Source organism: Epargyreus clarus, unplaced genomic scaffold (assembly GCF_041222505.1).
Source record: "Epargyreus clarus isolate Ecla_fem2 unplaced genomic scaffold, WU_Ecla_fem_2.2 ptg000021l, whole genome shotgun sequence".
Lineage (NCBI taxonomy): Eukaryota > Metazoa > Arthropoda > Insecta > Lepidoptera > Hesperiidae > Epargyreus > Epargyreus clarus.
The window spans coordinates 4,880,358-4,904,777 of NW_027332228.1; the positions used below are offsets into that span (position 1 = coordinate 4,880,358).

General features: G+C 32.8%; 3 protein-coding genes across 5 annotated transcripts in view; 2 read left to right on the forward strand and 1 right to left on the reverse strand.

Annotated features, from left to right (window-relative positions):
* aux (cyclin-G-associated kinase) overlaps positions 1-9,694 on the forward strand; it is a 29,789-nt gene extending 20,095 nt beyond the window's left edge. The window contains exons 14-19 of the mRNA XM_073084255.1: positions 1,682-1,956; positions 2,249-2,411; positions 3,146-3,398; positions 4,406-4,601; positions 5,011-5,172; positions 5,875-9,694. Coding sequence (XP_072940356.1) covers positions 1,682-1,956; positions 2,249-2,411; positions 3,146-3,398; positions 4,406-4,601; positions 5,011-5,172; positions 5,875-5,985 — 1,160 coding nt within the window. The 3' untranslated portion in view covers positions 5,986-9,694. The remainder of the gene's footprint in view (positions 1-1,681; positions 1,957-2,248; positions 2,412-3,145; positions 3,399-4,405; positions 4,602-5,010; positions 5,173-5,874) is intronic.
* Positions 9,695-10,588: 894 nt separating this feature from the next.
* Positions 10,589-17,385, reverse strand: LOC140750608 (pre-mRNA-splicing factor ISY1 homolog). Of its 3 annotated transcripts, XM_073084257.1 has the most exons (7): positions 17,196-17,385; positions 16,142-16,164; positions 15,492-15,655; positions 12,518-12,721; positions 11,679-11,828; positions 11,286-11,377; positions 10,589-10,791 (listed from the first exon to the last, which is right to left on the reverse strand). In XM_073084257.1, the coding sequence occupies exons 1-7, from the start codon at positions 17,196-17,198 to the stop codon at positions 10,639-10,641; spliced, it is 789 nt and encodes a 262-aa protein (XP_072940358.1). In that variant the 5' UTR covers positions 17,199-17,385; the 3' UTR covers positions 10,589-10,638. The 3 variants fall into 3 exon arrangements, 2 of the variants coding, with proteins under 2 accessions (XP_072940358.1, XP_072940357.1); XM_073084256.1 differs by lacking the exons at positions 15,492-15,655; positions 16,142-16,164; positions 17,196-17,385 and adding an exon at positions 14,887-15,307; XR_012103233.1 differs by lacking the exons at positions 10,589-10,791; positions 11,286-11,377; positions 11,679-11,828; ... (1 more) ...; positions 16,142-16,164; positions 17,196-17,385 and adding exons at positions 12,953-13,659; positions 13,738-15,317 and having other exon boundaries at positions 12,584-12,721.
* A 608-nt stretch (positions 17,386-17,993) lies between these two features.
* Positions 17,994-23,619, forward strand: LOC140751131 (uncharacterized). The gene is made up of 7 exons (XM_073084999.1): positions 17,994-18,605; positions 18,825-19,017; positions 19,774-19,857; positions 20,056-20,179; positions 20,259-20,572; positions 20,670-20,791; positions 22,260-23,619. Exons 1-7 carry the CDS (start codon positions 18,447-18,449, stop codon positions 22,476-22,478), a joined length of 1,215 nt encoding a protein of 404 aa, XP_072941100.1. The 5' UTR covers positions 17,994-18,446; the 3' UTR covers positions 22,479-23,619.
* Positions 23,620-24,420: the final 801 nt, after the last annotated feature.

Here is a 24,420-nt window from a genome sequence, read left to right on the forward strand (position 1 = left end):
CATCTATATAAAGAAGATATATCCATCTCGTTTTGCAAGGAAATTCTCAGTTTTCGATCCTCTTTTAGACACGAAATAGAAACATCATCTTCTATAAGAGAACTTGCTGACTTATTAATAATAAAAAATCATTTTATATCTTCAAGCTTTCCTGAAGTGTGCACTGCATTTCTATTATTTCTCACCATTCCTGTGACTACGGCTAGTGCCGAGCGATCGTTTTCAAAACTGAAATTGATAAAAACTTATTTAAGAAATTCTATGGGACAAGACAGGTTAAGCAACTTAGCTATTCTATCCATCGAAAATTCTATGGCCCGAAATTTGAACTTTGATGATATCATTACCACTTTTGCTGAACAGAAAGTCCGAAGGAAGGAATTTTAATAATTAACATTTTATATTTTGAACAACTTGTGTGCTTTTAACAATATGATTATTCGGACTGCGTATATCAAATTGCTTTTTTTGTTGTTCAAATCATTTTGACTACTCTATGTGCCCATATCAATAAGATGCTGACTGTACTTTTTTTTTTTTTTTTTATTTGAAATGGGCTTGCTCTTGACCACAATCATGTCTAAGCTATGATGTGGTCTACGATGGAGCGAGCTTACCCAGAAGATGCTTATTCACGTTACTTTTGAAACACCCAGGGTTATAATTAGGTATTTTTATTTTAAAGTGAATTATTAGAAAATCAAGTACCTAAGTATAATTATAAAGTTTGTATGTACCTACTTAACGTAGTGATTTATTATTGTACTCTTACAAGTAAAAGTGTATAAATAAGTATTATAAAATAAAAAAATATGATTATTGTTGGTTCATTTTTTTTAAATTGGGGGGAGGGGCCCATCCGATGAATTTGCCACGGGCCTCGAACGGTATAGTTACGCCACTGGTTGTTAATTATTGAAATAGTCACATATCCTGTAAAAGATTTATAAGATACTCCATTCTTAAAAGGCACTGAATAAGAACCTTTTTCTTTTTATTTTTCATAGGATTAACTTAAAATATTTTTTTACCCAACTATGCACAACATATTTTGTTTAAATACACTATTTTGACATGGTTTGTTCAGATTTGTTCAGTTATCATTGAATTTGTTTTTAAGCGGTTCACGAAAGCAATGGAATGTACAAGTTGTTATATCACAATAATTTTGAATTGACCATCTGCATTAAAAGCTAAGTGAGTTAGCCTTTTTTCATTAATGCGAGACGTATTTAATACTTATTCAAATTCATTAATTTGTCTTTATTATCTATGATCATATAGCTCATGTGCGACATACTACATATTTTATTTTTACACACATACATACCTGTACTCATATTTTTATGCTGAATTAACTGATTGCTTCTTCACTTAATCTATATTCCTTTTCTTTGAATGTGGGTAGATAATATTAACATATATTTTACTCATACTTCAAAGAACATTCATACATTGCAAAATTATATCTACCTTTACCCATGTATAGTCCGCGTAAAACTGCTAGTCCGCTGGGAATATAGAAATGAATGGCGTCGCCATAGCAAATTGTATGAATACACCTGCACGCAACAACTTCAGAGCGGACTAGCAGTGTGGCGCGAACTATATACATGTCACTGCTGAAACTTTACATGGTTCAAAACGAAAATCTTTAGTATTAAATAATTGATATTTCCAGTGACAGCGGATTACCCTCCTAGGGAGGAAAAGAAACCAGCCCGGCCAGCTCCCCCCGCCCCCGCCCCGCAGCGCCCCCCGCCCCCACAACCACGCCCGCCCACTGACACCGCAGACTTCCTCAACCTCAGCAACGAGGCCAAAGCACAGAGCGTGGACAAACCCGCGCCCAAGCTGAAGAGCGACGACTCCTTCGATTTCTTCGGCATGATGGAGAAGACAAATGATGACACGTTTGGTGATTTCTTGAGTAATAATGCCGCTGAGGCCGCTAAGGTTTGTATAGTTTTGTTAGCTTGGTACTTTTAGTGCTTACGCCTGACGTGGCGCTAGAATAAGTGCTCTGTTTGGCCATTAGTACTAATACAGTTAAGTATGCTGAATGACTGGATAGAATATACTACAAATTCTATACGATAGCTTCAACGATAAAACAACCTTCTTTGAACTTCCTATACTACCACAATATTTGCAATAACTATGTACAATTATGGTGACTTATTAACGCACTTATTGTATAAATTCATGTTGTATAAGTACATATAAATAATTGTTATTAATTTTTCAGCCATTCGTAACCGAGTCCATATTTGGCGACCTTCCCGCTCCTCCAACGGAGCCGGCAACGGGCAACGTAAATTCTAGTGACCCGCTCAATTTTGATCCGTTTGGTCTGAACGACCCGCTGCCTAAGCAAGAGCCGTTACTCACTCCATTGATTAAGGATGAAGGTGATTAAATCGATTGCATTTTATTGTCGTAAATATCTAGCTCATTTGTTAGTCTGATTAAGTATATCGTTTGTTATAAATTACGTAGTTGGTAATTGGAACTTCATAGGAATACCTTTATTGTTTTGTATTACATTAAAAGCAAACGCGATGATACAAATATAGGGTAAAGTTTAACCCTCTCTTTTTGTTACTTTTAATATGAAACAATAGAAATAGCCTGACTTATTACTTCTAAGAATATATCATCATCATCATCATCATCAACCCCTTACTGTCCCACTGCTGGGCACGGGTCTCCTCTCAGAATGAGAAGGATTAGGCCATAGTCCACCGTGCTGGCCAAGTGCGTATTGGTAGACTTCACATACCTTTAAGATTTTTTTTTTTTTTATATAAATCTCTCAGGTATGCAGGTTTCCTCACGATGTTTTCCTTCACCGTTTAAGCAAGTGATAATTAATTTCTAATACGCACATAAATTTTAAAATCAGAGGTGCGTGCCTGGGATTTGAACCTCGGACCCCTCGATCGAGAGGCCGCGTTTCTTAACCATTAGGCTATCACTGCTTTTTTTATATATTTTTTATATCTAAGAATATATAAATTTATTAATTCAAGAGAATTGTATAAATTTTCATAAGTCCATTATAAATATAATTAATGTATCTTGCGTACTTTGTTAAGCGGTATAAAAAAAACAAACAAATAATATCCATTAATATTGATTGTAGGCGGTCGTCCGTCGAGCGTGCCGCTGGAGCAGGCCCAGCCGCGCAAGGACCCGTTCAGCGACCTCGGGCTGCTGGGCGCGGCGGCGGGCGCGGGCAGCGCGGCTGCGTCGGCCGGCGCCACGCCGCTCGCCACGCCGCGCGCCTCGCCCGCGCACACGCCCAGCCACGCGCCCAGCCATGCGCCCAGCCACACGCACACGCCCGTGCACGCGCATACGCCCGCGCGCTCACCCGCGCACCAACCGGACTATAGGTAATCATTTTTATATGTCATAATTGACAGCATGAATATGTGTGTGTCATACATGCGCTCACGCGCAGTAAACACGCTCACTTGCTCGCCCGCTGAGCTCGCCACACCGCGCGCCTCGCCCGCGCACACGCCGCACACGCCCAGCCATACGCACACGCGCGGTTTCGCCCGCGATAAAAAGAAATGTAACAATATATTTATGACTGACATTTTTGCCTATAATGCCTACCAGGTAAAAGATAAATATATGCTGTCGCGGACTTTTATTTAGAATTATTTGAGGCAAACAAAACCACCATACATTACTTTCCTGTAACTAACGGTTTAGGCAGCGTACGCCAAGGTAGCTCTCAGACGGCAAGATTTTTTGCAACTCACAGCTAGTTCTAAAATATAAGTAGCATAAGTTATTCCTTATTACATCAGCAACCTGCCAATAAAAGTCCCGTCAAAATCGGTTCAGCCATTTTGGAGATTAGCCAGAACAAACAGACGGACAGACAAAAATTGTAAAAAATGTTATTTTTGTGTATGTACTGTGTGTATATTCATATGCATGTAGTAAAAAGCGGTTATTTCAATATTAAAAACAGACACTCAAATTTTATTTATATGTATAGATAATTGTAAACATACGCATAGACGCATATCTGTGCGCGCACACATAAAAACGCCACATACGCACACGTTCGTGCGCTCGTCCCTTTCACAAACCAGATTTCAAGTGATATTTTAAATATTGCTTTAATAGAGCGGCGATAACCCTCGGCCCGCGATTTTGCTTAAAACTTGTCATGCGATCTATGTAGAACCGAATTTCTCGTCTGTTTTTTTTTTCGTCGTCATAATTCAAATACTATTTGTGATTCTATTTAACAACCTTCACGTCCTTTTACGGAAGAGTCACTGCTCCAAAAGACTATATTGGATCTCCTAATAATAAAATTTCTGTCCTAAACTAACTAACTATTATGTCCTAACTTTATATTGGTATCTTTATATTTTAGTCGAACTCACTTCGACACGGCCAAACCTCCAGCTGAAGAAAAGCCCAAGAAATCGACGGACGTATTCGGCGATCTATTGGGCAGCCAGGGATACGACTTCGCTAAGAAAGACAGCGGGCCCAAAACGATGAATGCGATGCGGAAAGAGGAGATGGTCAAAGAAATGGATCCCGAAAAACTGAAAATTCATGAATGGGTGAGTTGTTTATTTAAATATTTTTTAGAAGATACCGCTGTAATTAATTTTAAAACTGTTATAAAATTTATTATTGCTAATGAGAAAAGTAATGTTCTTCAAAAGTTAGAGATAATTTGGCAAAGCAGTCACCATACCAGTCTGACGTGCAGTGTCCCAGGCTCAAACTCCGGCCAGACAGACATCTAAATGATGAATTTAGATTTCTGTTTCTGGGTCTGGGTGTTTGTGTATTTGTCTATGTGTGTGTCCATGGCAACCACGACATAGGGAATCCTAGTGTGTGGCTGTAAGTGTAGAAAGCGTTTTTAAAAACGTTTTTATTAAGCTAGATAGCACTATTTTCGCATGATTTCATAAGTAATCTTTAAATGCTAAAATAACTTATTCGACTCATTGTCGTTCTCAGACGGAGGGCAAGAAGGCAAATATTCGCGCATTGTTGTGCTCGCTGCACACCGTAGTGTGGCCGGACTGCCGCTGGACGCGCTGCGACATGTCGCAGCTGGTGTCGGCCGCCGACGTCAAGCGCAACTACCGCAAGGCCTGCCTCGCCGTGCACCCCGACAAGGTACTGTTCTACAGACATACTAGCTGACCCGGCAAACGTTGTGTTGCCATATAAATAAAAATGTTAAGGGTGAACAACCCTTACCACTTAGGGGTATGAAAAATAGATAGTAGTCGATTTCCAAACCTACTGAATATGCATATAAAATTTGGTGAATATCGGGAAAGCCGTTTTGGAGGAGTACGGTAACTAACATTGTGACACGAGAATTTTATATATAAGATAGGATGAATTTTTCAAGTTAGCCCCCATGGCGAAATCCGAAATTTACATTTTAATGATATAAAATAATAACCTAAATAATTCGAACATAAAATGTAAATTCCCGGAGAACATAATGTCCCGTTTGAAATGATTTGAAACATTAGATTAATTTATAATTATTAATTTTTAATAAGTGAAACTTAGCTGCCAGCATAATATGAATATTTTTATTAAAAACGAGCCTTTTCCTTTAGTTTGTCATTTATCGTTATTATTTCCCAGAATATGATCCTTATAAGCACCACTACCCGATGGTGGAATAATACAGGTGTTTGTTTCCTTCAAGTAGAACTCGTTCAACTCCTGATTAATGATTTTTTTCTATTAATCTTATGATAAAATGTATAATTTCGTATTTGTTCTACTTGAAACACGGACACTTGGAAAATTCACCTGCCTCCAGTCACATAGCTAAATTACATTGTCTTTACCTTGCAGCAAATGGGAACGTCTAATGAAAACATAGCGAAGATGATATTCATGGAGCTAAACAACGCGTGGAGCGACTTTGAGAACGACGCCAAGCAACAGAATCTGTTCACATCTTAACGCCCCAACATTTATATCTAGCATTAATTAAACATTTATCATTATGTAGCTACGAGCCTCTTAGCTAATGATGGATTCAAAGACACGAATAAATAAAATGATTAACTGATGAAAATGAAATAAAAAATGTGACATATTTTTAAGTTTATTTTAATTTTACATACTAGTTATACAATATACAATACGGCTCAATTTTTTATTTACTGCAGTTTTTCTACGCGGCACTGATATTTAATATACAGCGCTACATGTTGCGATAAAATCAAATAAAATTATGGTAAACAGGTCAAATTATTTTAGTGAATAATTTAGAATGTATATCCATCATTAGCTAGCACGGGTAATAATATAGCAGAAACAATGTGTTTTATACGCCCTAGAAAATCTGTATATAATATTTACGAATCATAGACAAAGAACCAAATAGATCTCTATTAAACATTCACAGATAAATGAACCGTTATAAAATAAATAGAGGAATGGGCTAAACGATTCCAGGTAAATATTTTTTTTCTGTAGGTAAATAAATTATCGTAACAAATTATATTACAAGAAATATATACTTTCTTTAGTAATTATGATTTATCATTTTCCAATAGCATATAGAACATAGTGCCATAGCAAATATATTTCTTTACATTTTTATATATGAAATAGAGTATCAGATTACAGTAAAGTTGTAAGTTGTAAGTTGAGATGAAGTTTGCCGGTCGAAGCAAGAAATTCCAAGCTAGGCTAGGGTTGATACATTTTTGAGCTGAGTTTTCTTGTAGTGTTATTTTAAGTCTTTGGCGCGATAAGCTAAAATAGGCTTAATACATAATTATATTTCACTGTGTATACAAACATATTTTATATTAGAGGTCTATTTGGTCACTGTGTCTATGGTACGTTCATATTCTAAACGTGTGCACATAGACAGAAGTTGCTTAAACAATATTGTAGTTAAATGATAACATAGAACGATGTCTTCGACGTATGTTAGCCAGTAGTCATAATATAATTATAGGAGAATAAAATACTTATCGAACTTAAAAGAATGCGATACTCATGTATTATTATATATGTCGTAAAGTATTTCGGAATGTTTGCAATCATTATATTTAATATGTTTCGGCTTTCTGACTTATTGTAATTAACTAAATCTATAAATATTTAGACATTTTTCATTTGATTAAATGAATAATGTTAAAAAATAAAGGGTCATATTGTCTCGAAGCTTAGCTAAAATAAAATAATGATCGTAAATTTGCGATTAAATAACCATTATATAAGTTGAATGTTTTGTTGAAAGTGCCATAATATCAAATTAATGGAATTTAAAAATTACATGTATCTCACAATGTTAATGCTTTGCTCACTATACCGTGCCGTATTAATGACCGTAACCGAATAGGCACATGTAAAAATAAACTCTCTTCAAGGGACTTCTATGCGGTTACCCCTGAATATATTTCTTATATTTTATCTTCTTCCAACTAACTTTTTTACGAAGATTTTTGCTTTATACATTATCTAAAAATATTCTTTGATCCGATGAAATTCTCAGTCTCCACCAATGTCCTATGTTACAAGAATAACGACTTGCAAGCAATGAAAATGCTAAACCATCAATAATGACTCGATTCTGAACTAGCTTCGGTCATTATAATTCTGTCATGATGCAGTCATTAAATCTTTAATATAGGAATGGAAAGAAATGGTCTACAATCATTGTAGTACACTACAATGAAGCACGAACAGTAAAAACATCGTGTTTCTACGTTCATAATACGCTCATGATATGAACAATACGGTGACTAAAGGTTATTAAGGCCTGCTACGAGTATGTTTATGGCATGTATAAGGTTAGCAAATACAACAAAATAAGCTATACCATATTATCGTGGCACGTTTTATATTTCAATAATTAAGGCTGTATTTTTCAGTTGTATCTACTTCATATAAGTTACATCGAACAAACGATGTTTAATGTTTGAACTTTGAAGTATAGGAAATAATTATGTTGATTACGAAATAAATAGTTTTTATGTAATCTGGTGTTTCATGCAAGTTTAGACTATTTATATATGTTGGATTAATCAAATAATTTATGAGTGTGGGTAATTAAAGGTATACAATGTAAATTGGGATGATATAGGGAAGGGTGCACATAGTGTAGAAATATACAATATACATGGTAAACAACTTTTCTTCTATATAGATAGAATTTAGTTTAGCCCATTAAAGGTTACTTTTACTATTCCAACTTGTCTTATGATTACAGGATTATTTACAATTAATATATATAAAATGTTTCGCCATACGTAATTATTGAAAAATCATGTTATTATAACCTAGATTTAGACTAAATAATGTTTTTATGACGAGCGAAATAACAGTATGGCTATAAATTGAAATATTTAATTGATTTAATTGCATAAATTTCAGTAGGACTTATCCATTTTTATGAAAATACTCAAAGGTAATAATTATGTCCGTTTTAACGTCTGCCCTAAGAAAACGCTATAGTATTTTCTTTTACAGTAGTGTGCGAGAATAATTTTATACCCTAAGATTAACGAATGCAAATATACGAACACAATTTAGTAAATTGTTCTATAAGCTAAAAATAAATATTTAAACAAGTTATAGGCAATAGGAACGAATCAGTAGAATCTTGTCGAATGGATAAAGTAATAGCTTTGGAATTGTGTAGTGCAGTAGGTTAGGCATGCGGTGGCTAGACAAAGTCTGATAATGGTACTTACGTAGATAAAACAATTTTGTTACTTTAAAGTTTCATATTATTTTAATTGATATTATAATATGTTTCATAGTTTTTCTTTTTTTTTAATTAAATAAATATATATATATTTCAGCATTCAATTCGATTATGACTTATTGTATTATTTATAAATTTTATCATTTATAAGCAATGTAATTTTAATAGGTGCCTACATATGCGCGACATTATTAAATAGTAAAGTCATATTCTGTTACTAATATTATCTTGTGTTGGTATCCAATTACTTTGTGTAAGAATATTTCATGCAATTATCAAATCATTGTCAGTAGTGTATTCATTATGGGTGGTATATTTTAGAGTAATGTTATGTATTCAAGAACTTGTGTTAATGTTTCGTGTAAGTACTGGATGCTTATGATTGCGTTAAGTTTGTACATTCCTCGTGTAATGGGAAACGTATTAGCAGAGGTATAATTCGCAGCTTAGCTTTGTTACGGTCAAAGGTAAATCTGTACATGTATTTTTAAGAAAATTATTCATTTATTTTTCCATTCAAAATCGATCCTTCGGATGTAATAGTAGGCAAAGAAGTTTCAATACATATGAAGTAGTTTAATGAGTGCAATTTTGAAGCTCAGTACTTAGATACCTACAAAATTATAGTAGATTCGTTATGTATGATGTCAGATAGAGCTTAATATTTGTTAAAAGATTACTTTTCTCGATTCGATGTTATCATTAGGACTGTGGTCCATAATTGCATTAGTATTTAAGTTTATAAATGCTATATATTATAGCTGCTTATAACATTCTCATAATCGTATAGGTATTATTGTTTCAACATTAGAATGAAAATCCCATTTTTACTTTAGACCGTTGTTTTTAAGCCAGTGCAATTGTTCCTAGTTGTATTTATTAGATGCATGTATATGATCTACGAAGATGTATGAAACAGCCGGCGATTTAATTACATTATAAATCAATTAAATCATATTATGATCGCGATCAACGATGGCTTCTTGAAACTGGACCGGATGTTGTCAATTTTGTGTATATTTTGCTTGTAAGTGATTATATGCGGTGAATTAATAAAATCGTTCGGAAATAAATAATGGCAAACATACATTTGTTTTTTTAATACGCCCGAAAAGTATTATTGTAAAGTTAAAATTTTTTGAAGTGTAATTTTTTGCAATGTTACGTAGCTGCAAAATATAATATGTAATATTATTCTAATTGAATATTTACATATGTTTTAATGCAAAATAAATGTAAGTCTATGATTTTAATATTATTTACAGATAAGTAATATAGGAAGTGACTTCAGATTCTGTTCTTAGTTTACGATCGAACTGAGTAATACTAGCCGGCCGCCTTTCCACTTCCCGGTATTGCGTCATGATATGATGACACCAAGTACGATATACGTTATTTAAGGGTAGTAATAAAAAATAGCCCGTGACATAGTTTCCTTGTTTACATACATGTTAAATCCAATAGCGAGTTCAACACATTTCATATAGACTTGATCACAATGTTATTTGTGGGATCCAAAAAAAAATAGATTAGTAAAGATTACTCTCTCTTAACAAGAAAATGTAACCAGTTTTGATAATTGAACTTGTCACTGTCATCTATTTTCGTGTGTTTCCGCACTTTATCTTCGATTTAGTGTTGTTTTTGCACCACTTAACTGCACATGTCGGCGTTGTTCCGCGTAAATTAAACTATGACAGTCTGAGGCATAATGGGAAAACAGTCGGCCATTTTACGTATGTGTCTGCCATTTGTCATCCTTCAATTACAAGGCGGTGAGATATCTTTACTAATCTATACCTAAAAATGTACGCGAGGGGATTCAATAAGAACAACAAATTTGTAATTTAGAGGTTTATTTCCGTTAAACAAAAAGGCATGAGCTCGTGTCAGCTGGGCTCGTCCTTGACGTCGAGGCAGCCGTAGCGCTCGAGCAGCTCGCGCTTGCGGCGGCGCAGCAGCGCGGCCTCCACCTCGCGCTGCGACGGCACGGCCGCCGGCCCCGCGCCCTCCTCCTCCTCCTCCAGCCGCTTGTCCTCCGGCTACGGAGAAATACATAAATATACCCTTTATTAGGGTTCCGTACACAAAGGGTAAAAACGGAACCCTATTACTAAGACTTCGCTGTCTATCCGTCTATTTGACAAACATTTGGAGGTACGGAAGCCTCCATGTTTGACTCGTAATTGGCGAATTATTACCCCTCTGCTGCATGAAAGTCTCGTCTCAGAATGAGAAATACCAAATGCAGGGGGATGAAGTAAATGCGATCAATTATTTCATATAAAAAAGAACAAAAGTTTGCTTTTTTTTGGTTTGTGTGTCTTCTGAAAAAAATTACAATAATGTTACTAAGAAGCTAATCATGCATAGTCAACTAAAAAAATGTGCACGCATATTTCAGCTCAGTTCAATGAAGTAAAATTTAGTTACAAGATTTGACTTTTACATACATACAAAGTAACAAAGCACGTATAAAACGATAAGTATAACTTTTAATTAGTATTCGAATAACAATAAATGTAGTTTTACTTACATCCTCTGGATAAATGTCTTCTTCTTCAGGTATATCCTGATCTTTGTTCTGCTCTTTATTTTTCTTCCACTTTTCTACTGCACGCGCTATTGCTGCAATACAATTTATAATACAAATGTATTATTTATAAAGTATATCGTAAAGCAATCATACTTTTAACATAGCTACATATATTTCTGATCACACACATATTTCCGAGCGCGCTGAATATGATATTCAGGACGGATCGGACAATATTGACACTGCGGTTAAAATGCAAAGGACGCTTGATCCATCTCTTCTGCGTCAGATTGGCCTCGTTGTACCAATAACCTAAATTAATTATCGCGTGACCCACTATACTATGTATTTTACTGCCTAAACCATTATTTAAAAAACTATTGGCGCAATTACCTTCCTTCTCTGCTTCGGCCTCTATTGGTACGAGTAGTCCGTCGTCGTCGTCCCGGTAGCCGTAGTAGTCCGCGTCCACGTCGCGCATGAGGTCCGCGCGCGTACGGCGCGGCGGCGGCGGCGGCTCCTGCTCGAATAACTCCCGCACACCTGTTTTGTTATATTATAATATACTGGTAGACATAGATAATTATAGATATCTCACCGCCTCGTAATTAAAGGGCTGACAAATCTGTCAGCCATTTAATGGCTGTCACGGTATAATTTACGCGGAAGAATGCCGACATGCGCAGTAAAGTGGTGCAAAAACACGAAATCAAAGAAAAAGTGCGGAGAAATATAGTTTTATTCGTAAACGATCTAAAAACTACATTTTTTAATATTTTTCAAACACAAAAATAGATAACAGTGAAAATTTCAATTGTCAAAACTGGTTACATTTTGTTGTTAAGAGTGAGTAATCTTTACTAATATATGCTGGTAGAAAACTATCATGCAATCCACTTTATCCTAAGTGTCTGTTGTCCGATACAGTTGCTATCCCTAAGGACAAGTTGGAACGCTTCGTATAGCTCTCTCTCCCTTATCACACTCTTCAGACCAAAACAAAGCAGCTATACTCTGTTTTTACAAAGCAGCAATCGGCGTCGCGATTGTAAATCGGTAGGTAAACTATAAAGGATTCTATCATATTTAAGATTTCATGATAATATAATTAAAATTCATACAACGAACTTTAACCTTAAAATGCACTAGATTTGGCAATTAGTTAATAACAAGTAACTTTGTGAAATCGAAAAATAAAAAAAGGCTAAGTATTAGCCCTATAGTTAATTTACCTGGCAGGTCCTTAGCAGCTCCGAAGTATTTGTACCCTCTATTCCCAGGGACTTCTTTACCATCCTGGTCCAACATTTTAGGGCCAACGCGCGCATGGTCTGGACCGCCTAGAGCCTTTATTTGTACTTCCCAATGTCGTTTCTCACGCATCAGTTTGTTAATTTCGTCGTTGAGGTCTCTTATTCGAAATTCTCCAAGGCCAGCTGCAAAATTATACAAAATGGTTTTAGATGATATTGTAGATATTTTTAATACGAGGCAATAGTATTATTTGATGTATTGTTGATATTATTTGATTCTCTTTTTTATATTATTTTAATTATTATATTTTTTTTGTTGTATTTATTATTGTAACAAGTCTTAAAAATAGGCAATAGTTATCAAATTATTATAAAAAGAACACTAAACTAAACAACAATAAACAAATATTAAACCTTAAAATATGGTAGTGTGCAAAATGTCTATTGATTTATTATTTAGAACCGTAAATGTATGAACTGTTTAATTGATAGTTGCATTACGAGTGACCACTATTTTTTGGTCTTTGATTTTTTCGCCTTCTTGCTTTTCTTATCTTTTTTCTTGCTCAGATTAGTTTTACTTTTTCCTTTCTTAGGTTTTTTCTTGTCAGTCTTTTGTGATTTATCTTCCAACTTCCCTGTGCTGCATTGCTGGGAAACTTGATTAATTTCAACTGGTTTTTCTGAAGGAACTTTAGGTGTTACTAGTTCTATCTCCAAATCTGTTTTCTTGTCCTTAGTTTCAAGTTTCTTCCCTATTTTTAGTATAAAAACGTCTTTTAGAGGATGTATTTGTTTTTCTATGTTAATAGGAGCGGGACAATTTGACGGCGTTACATTAATTATCTTTTTGTCTCTCTTATCAGAAACTGCATCACACTTTTTGTAAGTATACTTTAGATTGGATGTATAGATATTTTGAGATTTAGATGGATATACGTCTTGTGGCAGTTCAAATTGAATTTGATCGCCACCACTATTCAAGGGATTTTCACATGTACATAAATCTTGAATTGTCTCATATTTTCCCGATCTTTCAACTTTGGTGGTTTTTGGTACTTTTATTTTTAATTCGTTTTCATTCATTTTCGTAAAAATTTCATCATATTTTTGTAAGTCATCTGCAAAATTGCTATCTTTAGTATTTGGTAAATAACACTATTTAATAAATAAGTGAAAAAGTTAATAAAATGGTTCACCTCGTTGCTGTTTATATAAATGGTGTGGAAGTACTGTACGTTTTAATGACTCCTGACCACTAGAATAATGCGAAACAGGACTCGCTGTTCTTCTTGTAGATGAAGGAGATTCTTGTCCCGTAATAACATCTTCGTCTAGAAGAATTTTCCCGTGTCCATCCATTTCCACTTTCTGACACGAATATAGACTCATGCCATGATCACCTTTTAACAGGCATGATGTGCCATGCGGTTTTGATGTAGCATTAAACGCTGTTGTAATCTCTTTGCCGAGAAATGACATACGAGTTGTAATTTCAATCATACCTATGGGATCACTTTGATCATTATTGCAACAAGATAAATAAAACATGCTTTTGGAGAGTGGAGTTGAAGTCGTACACACGATGTTATCATTTGGTTGCTCATTCGTCCACTTTTTGCAAAGTTCTTCTCGAAGGCTGGCAAATTCAATCGAATAATCCATGTACGTTTCAGCTATTTTCGTTATACAGCTCGAACACGGTGGTTGTTTCGTGATTTGTAAATGAATAACAAATTCTTTGATACAACAGATTTTATCATATGTCATTGCAAATAAAGTAGATTTTCCTACATTTAACTTGTTAAAATTATTAATTTTTCCATAAGAAGAATCATATAAAATAATCGGTGACTTCCCCAAAAACGTGGCTGATATAACCAGATTATCGTAGTTGAATTCAAAACATTCGCATTTCATGTGAATTTTGTTAATAATTAATTCAATTAGAAAGAGATGATATGGAAAGTTCACATCCTCCTCTTTAACGGCGAATTCCTGTTTAGTTCGGCTAATATCTTCTGACAAATTCTTTATAGATTCTCGCAAAGCATTAGCTTCATTTGTTAGTATTTTACTCATATTTGTGATTTTATTAATATTGCTATTTAAACCAGGTGACTGTGATAACTCTAAACTCTGAGTAAGTTCCTTTACTGTCTCAGTCAGCTCATCAACATACTTACTAATCTTTTTACCTTGAGGTTGAAGGTGCGATATAGTTTCTTGTATGTTGTCTTCAACATTCTGTGATTTTATACTTGGACTTTTTGAAATTTTCTTACCTTTCGCACTCTGGACAGACAATTTAGAAACATTAGCAACTGTTTCAATATTATTATTGTTACCATGTTCTAATTTAAGGCTTGGACTTTTAGATCTTCTTTTTTCTTGAGAATTCCTTGATAAACTGCCTATTTGGCTCCTTTCACTTTTAATTGACGAAGTGTGTATGGAACCTTTTGGTGGAGAGTCTAGAGTCATTTTTCTTGGAGGACTTCCTTGTCGTGACGGCGATAATCTTGATTTTGGGGACGAAGTATTTAATGACGTGTTTATAGATGCAGTAGGAGATTTTTTATTAGGTTCATTTTGAGACCTTATGCTGGGTTCTTTTGAAGTTTCGATTATTGGTAAATTAATTTCTTCGGTATTTATATCATCCATAATAATAAACTATAAATAATACACTTTTTAAGTGAATTTAAAATAAACAAAAATTTTGAAATTAGGACATTTTTATTTAAAATTCTCATGGCCAAATGGATTAAATGAATTCCAAAGTCAATTATAAGGATTACGTTTGGATAAGAGTAACAAACTTATTTTGAAGAAAAATGCAAAATAAAAATAAATTCGCAAATATACGCTAAGAAATCGTACATTACCTATAAACATTCAGAAAGTCTATAAGATAAAATTGCATGATAAAAAAATTAAAAGAATTACTAACCGTTCTGTATTTGAGCGACCTTTTTGGCGATTTCTCTTACGATTTGTAATCTCCATTTTTCAGCTTGTGGCAGGTCGTTGCATTCCGACGCGAGGTACGGCCGGCGCTCGCGCTGCCCGCCCGCTTCCTGCACCTGCGCCGCACGCCAGCGCGCCAGTGTTGTCCTAACACAAAATTTAGCCAATTATATAGAAACCAGTTAGAGCATACTGTTCATTCAGCATCTCACACTAGGATAAAAATTCCAAGCATATGCCTTCTTTAACGAAACACATGTACAAATGTGAACATTCTAACAAAACTTAATATGGGAACTTAGCTCAAACACCTGACTTTTTGGTAACATATAATGGGAGGAGCAAAAGTTTTTATTTTCATATTAACCTTCTTTTTCTTTGACCTACATATTTAGAGTGCAGGTCAAATCCTCCAGGGCAATTCACGCCAAGTATAATGGCCTGCAACTACTAAGTGCTACCTGTGGCTCTTAACTCAAATAAGCTAGATAATTTGGTACGCAAATTTTGAAACATGGCCCATACCTAATGTAGACCAAAGAATTCAGTGATTTATGGATAATTTTTACTAAACAGAAATTATGGACTTTTAGGTTTTATGTATAGTAATGAAATTATAATATTGCGACTTACATAGCTTTCTCTGCATTTCTTGCCTGTAAATTTAAAACAATGATAATTAAGTTAAATTAATTTATTTATAGATAATAGTTAATTTCATAGAGTTGTACAAATAAACAGTATATAGAGTGTATGAAAATTTCACATCAAGCAGTCACATTTTCGTAAAGATAAAGCTTGACTTAGCTCAAGGCATTGTATTAATCTATTATACCGTACTTAATACCATTTTCGTTTATATTATAAACTAGCTGAGCCCAGCTGTTTCACCCACGTTAAAAAGAAATAACATGTGTGAAACCACGGGGCACAGCTAGTTCTAAAATATAAGTAGCCTAAGTTACTCCTCATTACATCAGCTACCTGCTAATAAAATTAACGTCAAAATCGGGTCAGCTCTTTCAGAAATTAGCTAGAACAAACAGACAGACAGACAGACAAAAAATTTTAAAAATGTTATTTTGGAAGTATGTTTCGTACATATATTCATATGCATGTAGTAAAAAGTGGTTACTTCAATATTAAAAACAGACACTCCAATTTTATTTATATGTATAGATATATCATGCCAAATCAATACACTACACATACCTATATATAACAAATAAAAAAAATGACACAGCTATGAAATAGGATTAAGAAAGACAAAACTAAAATCGTTCTCAATTTTAGGTTTTCTAATTATCTTAATATCCGCTTGAATTTAAACATACATTTGTACCCAAAACTACCAACTCGATATGAAACTATACTTCTGATATAGAAATAAGAAAACATTTTTGCATACTAATATGAATATATCAAACATAAGCTACAAAAAAACTTAAACTAATCAAGACGGTAGTCCTTAAGATCTTAAGAGCTTATTTATAGTTAAATAAATAAGCTCTTAAGATCTGAATTTTATCTTAATGGTATAATGGCAAACTAAAAAGTTATTATAAAGTTGATCGATGGTTCATTTTAATTACTATAACTAGCAGAAAAGAGCATTCCTTAAAATAATAAGTAATACTCGAGATTCGAAAAAGGTTATAAATTAGAGACTATGTTATTATGTACTTACCATTATTCCAAATTTTGGTAGCTACTTCAATTGCACAACTTAAAAATTATTATACATTCACTAAAATAATATAGTTATCGAGTAAATATACATCTATATGTATTTATTCTTATATTATAAAACTGTAAACAAAGTTTTAAATATAATTGCGAGGCAGCCTCAACAATTCGCCCTTAACTTGACAGTGACATTGACAAATGACAATACTGACAATTAGACAGTGACTAGACATAGACAAGTGACAGTGCAGTTAGCTGTTTAATTTTTTTAATGGTGTTTTACGGCCTTGGCTTTTTGCTTTTCAGCCTAACTTTATTGTATTAGCTGTTTAACATTCAAGTAGAGATGCGATCTGTAATCGAATAATCGATTCTTGAAACTCGATACTAAACATCAATATACCGGAAAAATACAGTTACTATACTCTTTGCCTGCTCTAGGGTTTCTCTAGGTTCAGGACAGATTATTTTACTCTTTGTTCAGGACCTAAACATCATTTTTTTTTCCAACTAAAACATATATACGGTCGAATTGAGAAACCTCCTCATTTTTTGAAGTTTGTTAAAAATTATATAAGGTAATTAAAAATGGGTATTTGTATAAAAAAAAATTGTTGTACTTTATGAAAGCATTAAGTCCAAAATATAAGAATCCGAGCTACAAAATAAATATTAATGTTTTTATTTTATTCGTAATGAAATTAAATAAATATATTTTTCATAGTGGTGACTGAAAAATTGATATTATTTTTCTTCTGGCAGCCCTGATGACGAACGTCATTTACGTCATAGATCCGATTGATTGTTTGATAATGATTGATTTAATTTTGATTGTTAAAGATTTTGTAAACAAGTATTCTGTAAAAATAAACTTAAAACACTTTAAGGAATACGAATGTAAAAAGACTTAAACATTATGATTTAATCCGTTGGAAGGACTTATTTATTTACAATGTAATAATTGATTCGTGATCGTGATCAATAAAAATGTAAACGTACAGATTAGAGAATTTTGTATTCAAATGTAAATGTATATACATAAGTCTACATTTTATTCATATAGAATATAAGGAAAATATTGCAAGAAAACGCAAAGAAATGTGAGGGGCCTCTTTAAAACTCAGGCGTAGAGGTAGTGGTGCAGTTTTTCATACAAAACTCGTGCAAAGTATCCGGTTCTTTTTAATTGTTAAGAAATTAGTAAACATAAGCAAAACTGAATAAGTACTAATAGGTGAGCTAACAATTAATCATGGAAATGGAAATCGACGACACGCATGAAGAATGCGCATGGGATTTATGTCCAAAGGAAATACTCATAAAAATTTTCAAACATTTAGAGCCAAAAGATTTATTAACATGTATGCATGTAAGTAATATGTGGAGAACCATTGCAGAATATTGTGGTCAGGTAAGTCTAGTTTTTTAAACCACCGTTACATCTTCAGAAAGGCCTCAGTGTGTGGGTGATCTGCTATTAATAATGTTATAAGATTCTAAATATATAAAATATTCTAATCACTGTACAATCTTATGTTCCTTCATTAGCTAAAAGGAGCATTTGTGCATATAAAATCTGTTAGGTAATAGTCACTATTTGTTTTTTATTTATTTAAACAATCCATTGTAGACCTTTGACACGTGGAGTTTGCTAGTGAAAAATCATATGCATAACAGAGGAACAACATTTCGACAGAAAAGTCTCCTGTCCAACAGAAACCTTTATCTGAACTCTCGCATGTGGTGCTGTGTGGACAAGGCAAAAGTCAAGCTAAAACATGTTTATAATTTGAAGGATGTTCTAAAAATACATGTTTATAAGGGTGAGAAGGATTTTGAAGCACATAGTCATTTAAGTTATTTATTTAGCAAAAGTATAATTTGATAGCATAGGGCGATTTGTATGGTAAAGTAGACATACATAAGAGTGGTGTTTAAAGCAAGTCCTCAGAAGTAACCCATCTGTGATCCACCATAGGCTAATCTTATCTGGGGTTGATTACAGATTTCTATGAGCTGGTGTTTTTACTTACCATCATGTGAATTCAAATTCATATACGAGGTATTTTAGCTTATAATATTTGCAGTGCATTTATTGGTACATTCTATAGGTACCTTAAGAGCAACCTATATTTAGAATCGCAGAATAGGACCATCGTCACACTGGGTAAAAATAGTCATGTAACGTTTACAGATTCTATATACTGCAAACTTTCCATTGGTATGTAATCTGTCTATTAAACAAACTGGAGAAAAGTTAATTTTTTTTTTCTATCATACACTATACTGAAATTTTTAAGTCATCCCATTAGCAATAATTATATTTTTTGACATATTTTATTTGATATAAAAAATGTTTCATCCCTTAACCAGCTCTGTAAAGGTCGATAAATACAAGTCTGTGGTCTATCTATATTGGGATCTTAGACCATTAAGGGAATTTCAGGTGAATTTTTTTTAGGCTATGTACAGTAGTAGACTTAATAACTATTGGATGTATGAAAAATGTTTGTAAGATGTTTCTGAATTGTAGTAAACAATGTAATTTTATAATGATATGGTTTATAAATCCCTTTTAGGTTCCTTAATAGTAGTTTGTAAACACTCCGTAAAATATTTCAACTTAGAGGATGGTCAAATTATCAATGAGATTAAAGAAGAATGTAAGTATGAATTATATAAATATCATGTTATATAATAATTAAAATAATTATCTTAGTTTCTGGAACTATTTACTATCTGGAATTATATAAGTAATAGTTTCAATTAATGTCATTTGATATTTATGGTCAGAAAATCTAATTTTACCAAATTAATTACTACATATTTATATTATCATGTATTGTTTGTTTTGTTTCTAGGTTTGGATTATCAGGAAACTGATTTTTTGGTAGCAAAAATTACTTTACACGAAGGAAATAAACAAATATCACTTTTTAGTAAAAGACATAAAACTTATGAATGTTCGAGATTTAAAATCTATGCGTAATTGTCTGTCTCTTTTTGTAATCATTTTTAAAACCTTGATGTTATTAATTGCAAGAAAATAATATTTCATTTACAGCATTCAAGACAATAAATGTATTGTAATCAATTCTAGAATCTGTGCAATTTATTATGAATGCCAGCACAAGTGCTTCAAGAAACGGGTCTTTGGCAGGTATTACAGTGACTCAAAGCTCCTGACTGCTATGTTTGTGTATATGGATGACATGTACCTTTTTGTAAGAAATGGAAATGTGTTTCGTTACGAACATGGAGATTCTCATTTTAAAAAGTTTTGCACTTTGCAAGTGCCTGATCCGGAAGAGAAATTAGTTCAATACCCACCTGAAGTATTCATGACAATGTTCCATAAGTGCAGTGTTGTGTATGGAGGTAGGTATATCTATTTAAATATCATTTTTTCCTATATTAAAATGTTACTTTGGAAATAGATATTTCAATAAAAAAATTGTCATGTACTTTTTTTCAGTCCAAAATAAAGAGAAGGAAGGATTGACAAAAACTTTAGACCATATGACGTTGTTATATGCGGATGTTAATTGTGCGTTGGAACATGGCGACGTTCTACTCCTCGGATTCAAAGATGGGAAGGTACGATGTTAATATCTATTTATTTGCTAGTCATTATCTCTAAATCATCATCACTCTCCAACTAATACTGTTTACTACAATTTTATAATGTATAGAACTAGAGGTGCGGACTAAGGTCGTCGGAGGCCTGGGGCGGAAAGTTGAATGCGGTTGAGGCGGAGGCCTCCCAGTAAAAAAAATTGATTCGATTTTACAAATACAAATGTGTCAAATGTGTGACTTATTCGCCAAAAAATACGTATGATTCCGGTGACCTTTTTTAGCTGACATTTGCTTTTGGTTCTGACGACGTTTTTAGGGTTCCATACCCAAAGGGTAAAAACGTAACCCTATTTATTACTAAGACTTCGCTGTCTGTCCGTCTGTCACAGGGCTATATCTCAAGGCATGAAATGTAACGGTGGCCGTTATAATAACAAATACTAAAAATAAAATAAAGTTGAATATTAAAGGGGATACGGATTTTTTCGGCAATCTAACTGTTAAACCTTACTAAGAAAATGGTTGAAATTTTAACAATCCGTTTACTACTTTAACTGGTATTATAATAAATACAAATAAGAACCATGAAACATATTTTAATATATAGTCTGATTCACAATTAGGTGTCCAAAATGTAAACAAAGGTGTTGACCTATCAAGAAATTAGGTTTCAATTGGTAGTTTCTTATTTTTGACAATATTAAATTAAAACAACAATAATAAAATAATAATCTAAATAAATTAAGATCAATTCACATTTTCTAATATTTATATTACCTCAATTTCGTTCCATACAGTAATAATAATAATAAACAAGGTTTATGGTAGAAAATTAAAATGTGATAATGGTAACACAATCGGAACCCAAAACATTTCCGGTGCCGTCATTTTTAAGTTTCCTAGCTAATGTTATTCATTTTCGTGATTGTAATCAAACTCAAATGTATTATTCGTTTGTTAAATTGTGAATAATTGCAAAGTTTTCGTTTTTTGTTGAGTTTGTTAAAGTTTTTGTTTCATGTTAATTTTGACAGTGACATTTGTTTGTTTACATTTTGGACACCTAATTATGAATTAGACTATAGTTATTTTAATTTTATTATATTTTGCGGTGGGGAAAATAATACTTAGGTATTATTGAAAATTTACCTATCATTCATCATCACCCCAACGCCATCTATTGTTGTCATATGACTAAGTATTGTTGAAAATAATAAAATGAATAAAAATAAGTAAAAAATAATGAACATTTGGTAGTACGGTAGCCATGTGCGAGTTCGACTCATACTTGGCGAATTATTTTAGCAACTGTGTCTGGGCCCCCCAAGATTGGGGGCCTGGGGCGGAAGGCCCCACCTTAGTCCGCTAAAGCTATAGACAGTATTATTGCTTGGATTGTAAAAATATAAACACCTTAATTTCGTTATAATAATAATATATAACACTAGTTTCATGTTTGTTAAAATATAATGCTTTATATACACAGGTTGGCATCGTCAATGTAAAAAAGTTTTGGTCTAGTGGTGATGTATCACTGGATTTTGAATTCTACGTTCAGGATATGATCCAAGGACAAGACGTGGAACCAATAACAAATCTTGAAGTATATGAAGACGAGAATTGTCATCATGTGTTTGTTTCAACTAGCAGCAATTTATATCAATTTTTAATCTATCAGCCTGATTACAATAAAGTTATGCTGTAAATTAAAACAATTAGTATTAAGGTTTATATTAAGATTAATATTTTTGATGGGTTTAAATTTGAGAATGTTTTATTTTATAGCTATTATTATTATATACTTTGTGATTAATTTTGAAATTCGAAGTTATTATAGGTCCATTTTTCCTGAAATTAATAACATTAAAGTAACTCTTACATGACATTTGTCAAATGTGCTTAAAAAAATCAAGAATATAAATATTAAAAGAAATATTAAATTTCCACAGTGACCGTCCAGGGTTAAAACTCCGGGCAATCATTTGTTTAGAATTAAAAAAATATTGGACAGTGTTTAAACATAGTCTGATTCATAATTAGGTGTCCAAAATGTAAACAAAGAAATGCCACTGTCAAAATTAACAAGAAACAAAAACTTTAACAAATTCAACAAAAAATGACTTTTAACAACTATACACAATTTAACAAACGCGCTATGAAAACGAGAAAACATTCGAGTTCGATCACAATCACGAAAATTAATAATATCAGCCACGAAATTTAAAAATGACTGCACAGGAAATGTTTTGGATTCCGATTGTGTTACCATTATCATTTTAATTTTCTACCATAAACGTTGTTTTTTATTATTCTTACTGTATGGAACGAAATTGAGGTAATATAAATATGAGAAAATGAAAATTAATCTTAATTTATTTAGATTATTATTTTATTATTGTTGTATTACTTTAATATCGTCAAAAATAAGAAACTACCAAGAAACGTATTTTCTTGATAGGTATAACACCTTTGTTTACATTTTGGACACCTAATTATGAATCGGACTATAGTATTTAACAATCTCTTAAATATCTGATTCTTAGGCAGAGTTCTTAATAATTATAGATGGATCTCTTACATTCGCACAAGTTCCTCAATACCTATTACAAGACAAATGGTGGCATTTTGGAATTGAACCCCTATACGAGTTATTTTTGTCGATGAAATGGATCATAGATACGCACTGTATCTATGATCCATTATGATCCATAAAGTATTAATTACTACATGCCTGTACACATTGTCTAAATTATTTATTTAACGAACAGTAGGTAACATATTATCTCTATTGGAAAGAAAAGAAACGTATTTTTTGTGAATTAACAATAAAATAATTTCATTTATCACATACTTTATTACGAATTTGTTTACAACGTCAAGTTTTATAAATTAACATTGGATTCTTTCGATCATATTACAGTATAATGCAGTTTAGATTATAAAATATATTTTGTAATATCCATTGAATAATCATGTGAAAAATTATCTTAATTACTATAATTTATATTCTAAAGAATAGAATAGACTAGATACGTTATTGATTTTTCCTAAAAACAATCGTCCTATACTTTAAAACAATTTTATACAAAATAGACATCTGTTAACTTTTGACTTTTAATTTCATCCAAATAGTAACGAAAGGCATACAAAATCTCTTTTGTGAAAAGATATTGGTTTTGACAGTTATGTGAGAATTTATATAATTCACTTTTATTTATTATTTATTTAAACGCAATAATCGCGGCAACGAGTACTAAGTAAATATAAAAAAATATCTTATTTAAAAAGACATTTCTGAGATATTTAATAACTAAACTAACGATTAACTCCTTATTCGCTGCCAACACTAAACATTTTTATAGTTCTATATACCTAACAAGACATTTTTGCATCTCTTCTACCTTTATAGAAATTTCGTCAATTTTATGGTTGCCATAATACTTAATTACTCTTTAATGCAATTAATTAGGACCATTATAGATACTTTACCATCCAGGGGGTTTATCTGTATGTTTTTCACCAAGCAAAAAGCCAACACATTCAGTAAAATTTAAATCCGGATCAAATAATACATAACTTATTAAATAAGCAACAAATAACTATAAAACTCGTGTTCCAGACACGACAAGGACGATGTCTACATGATA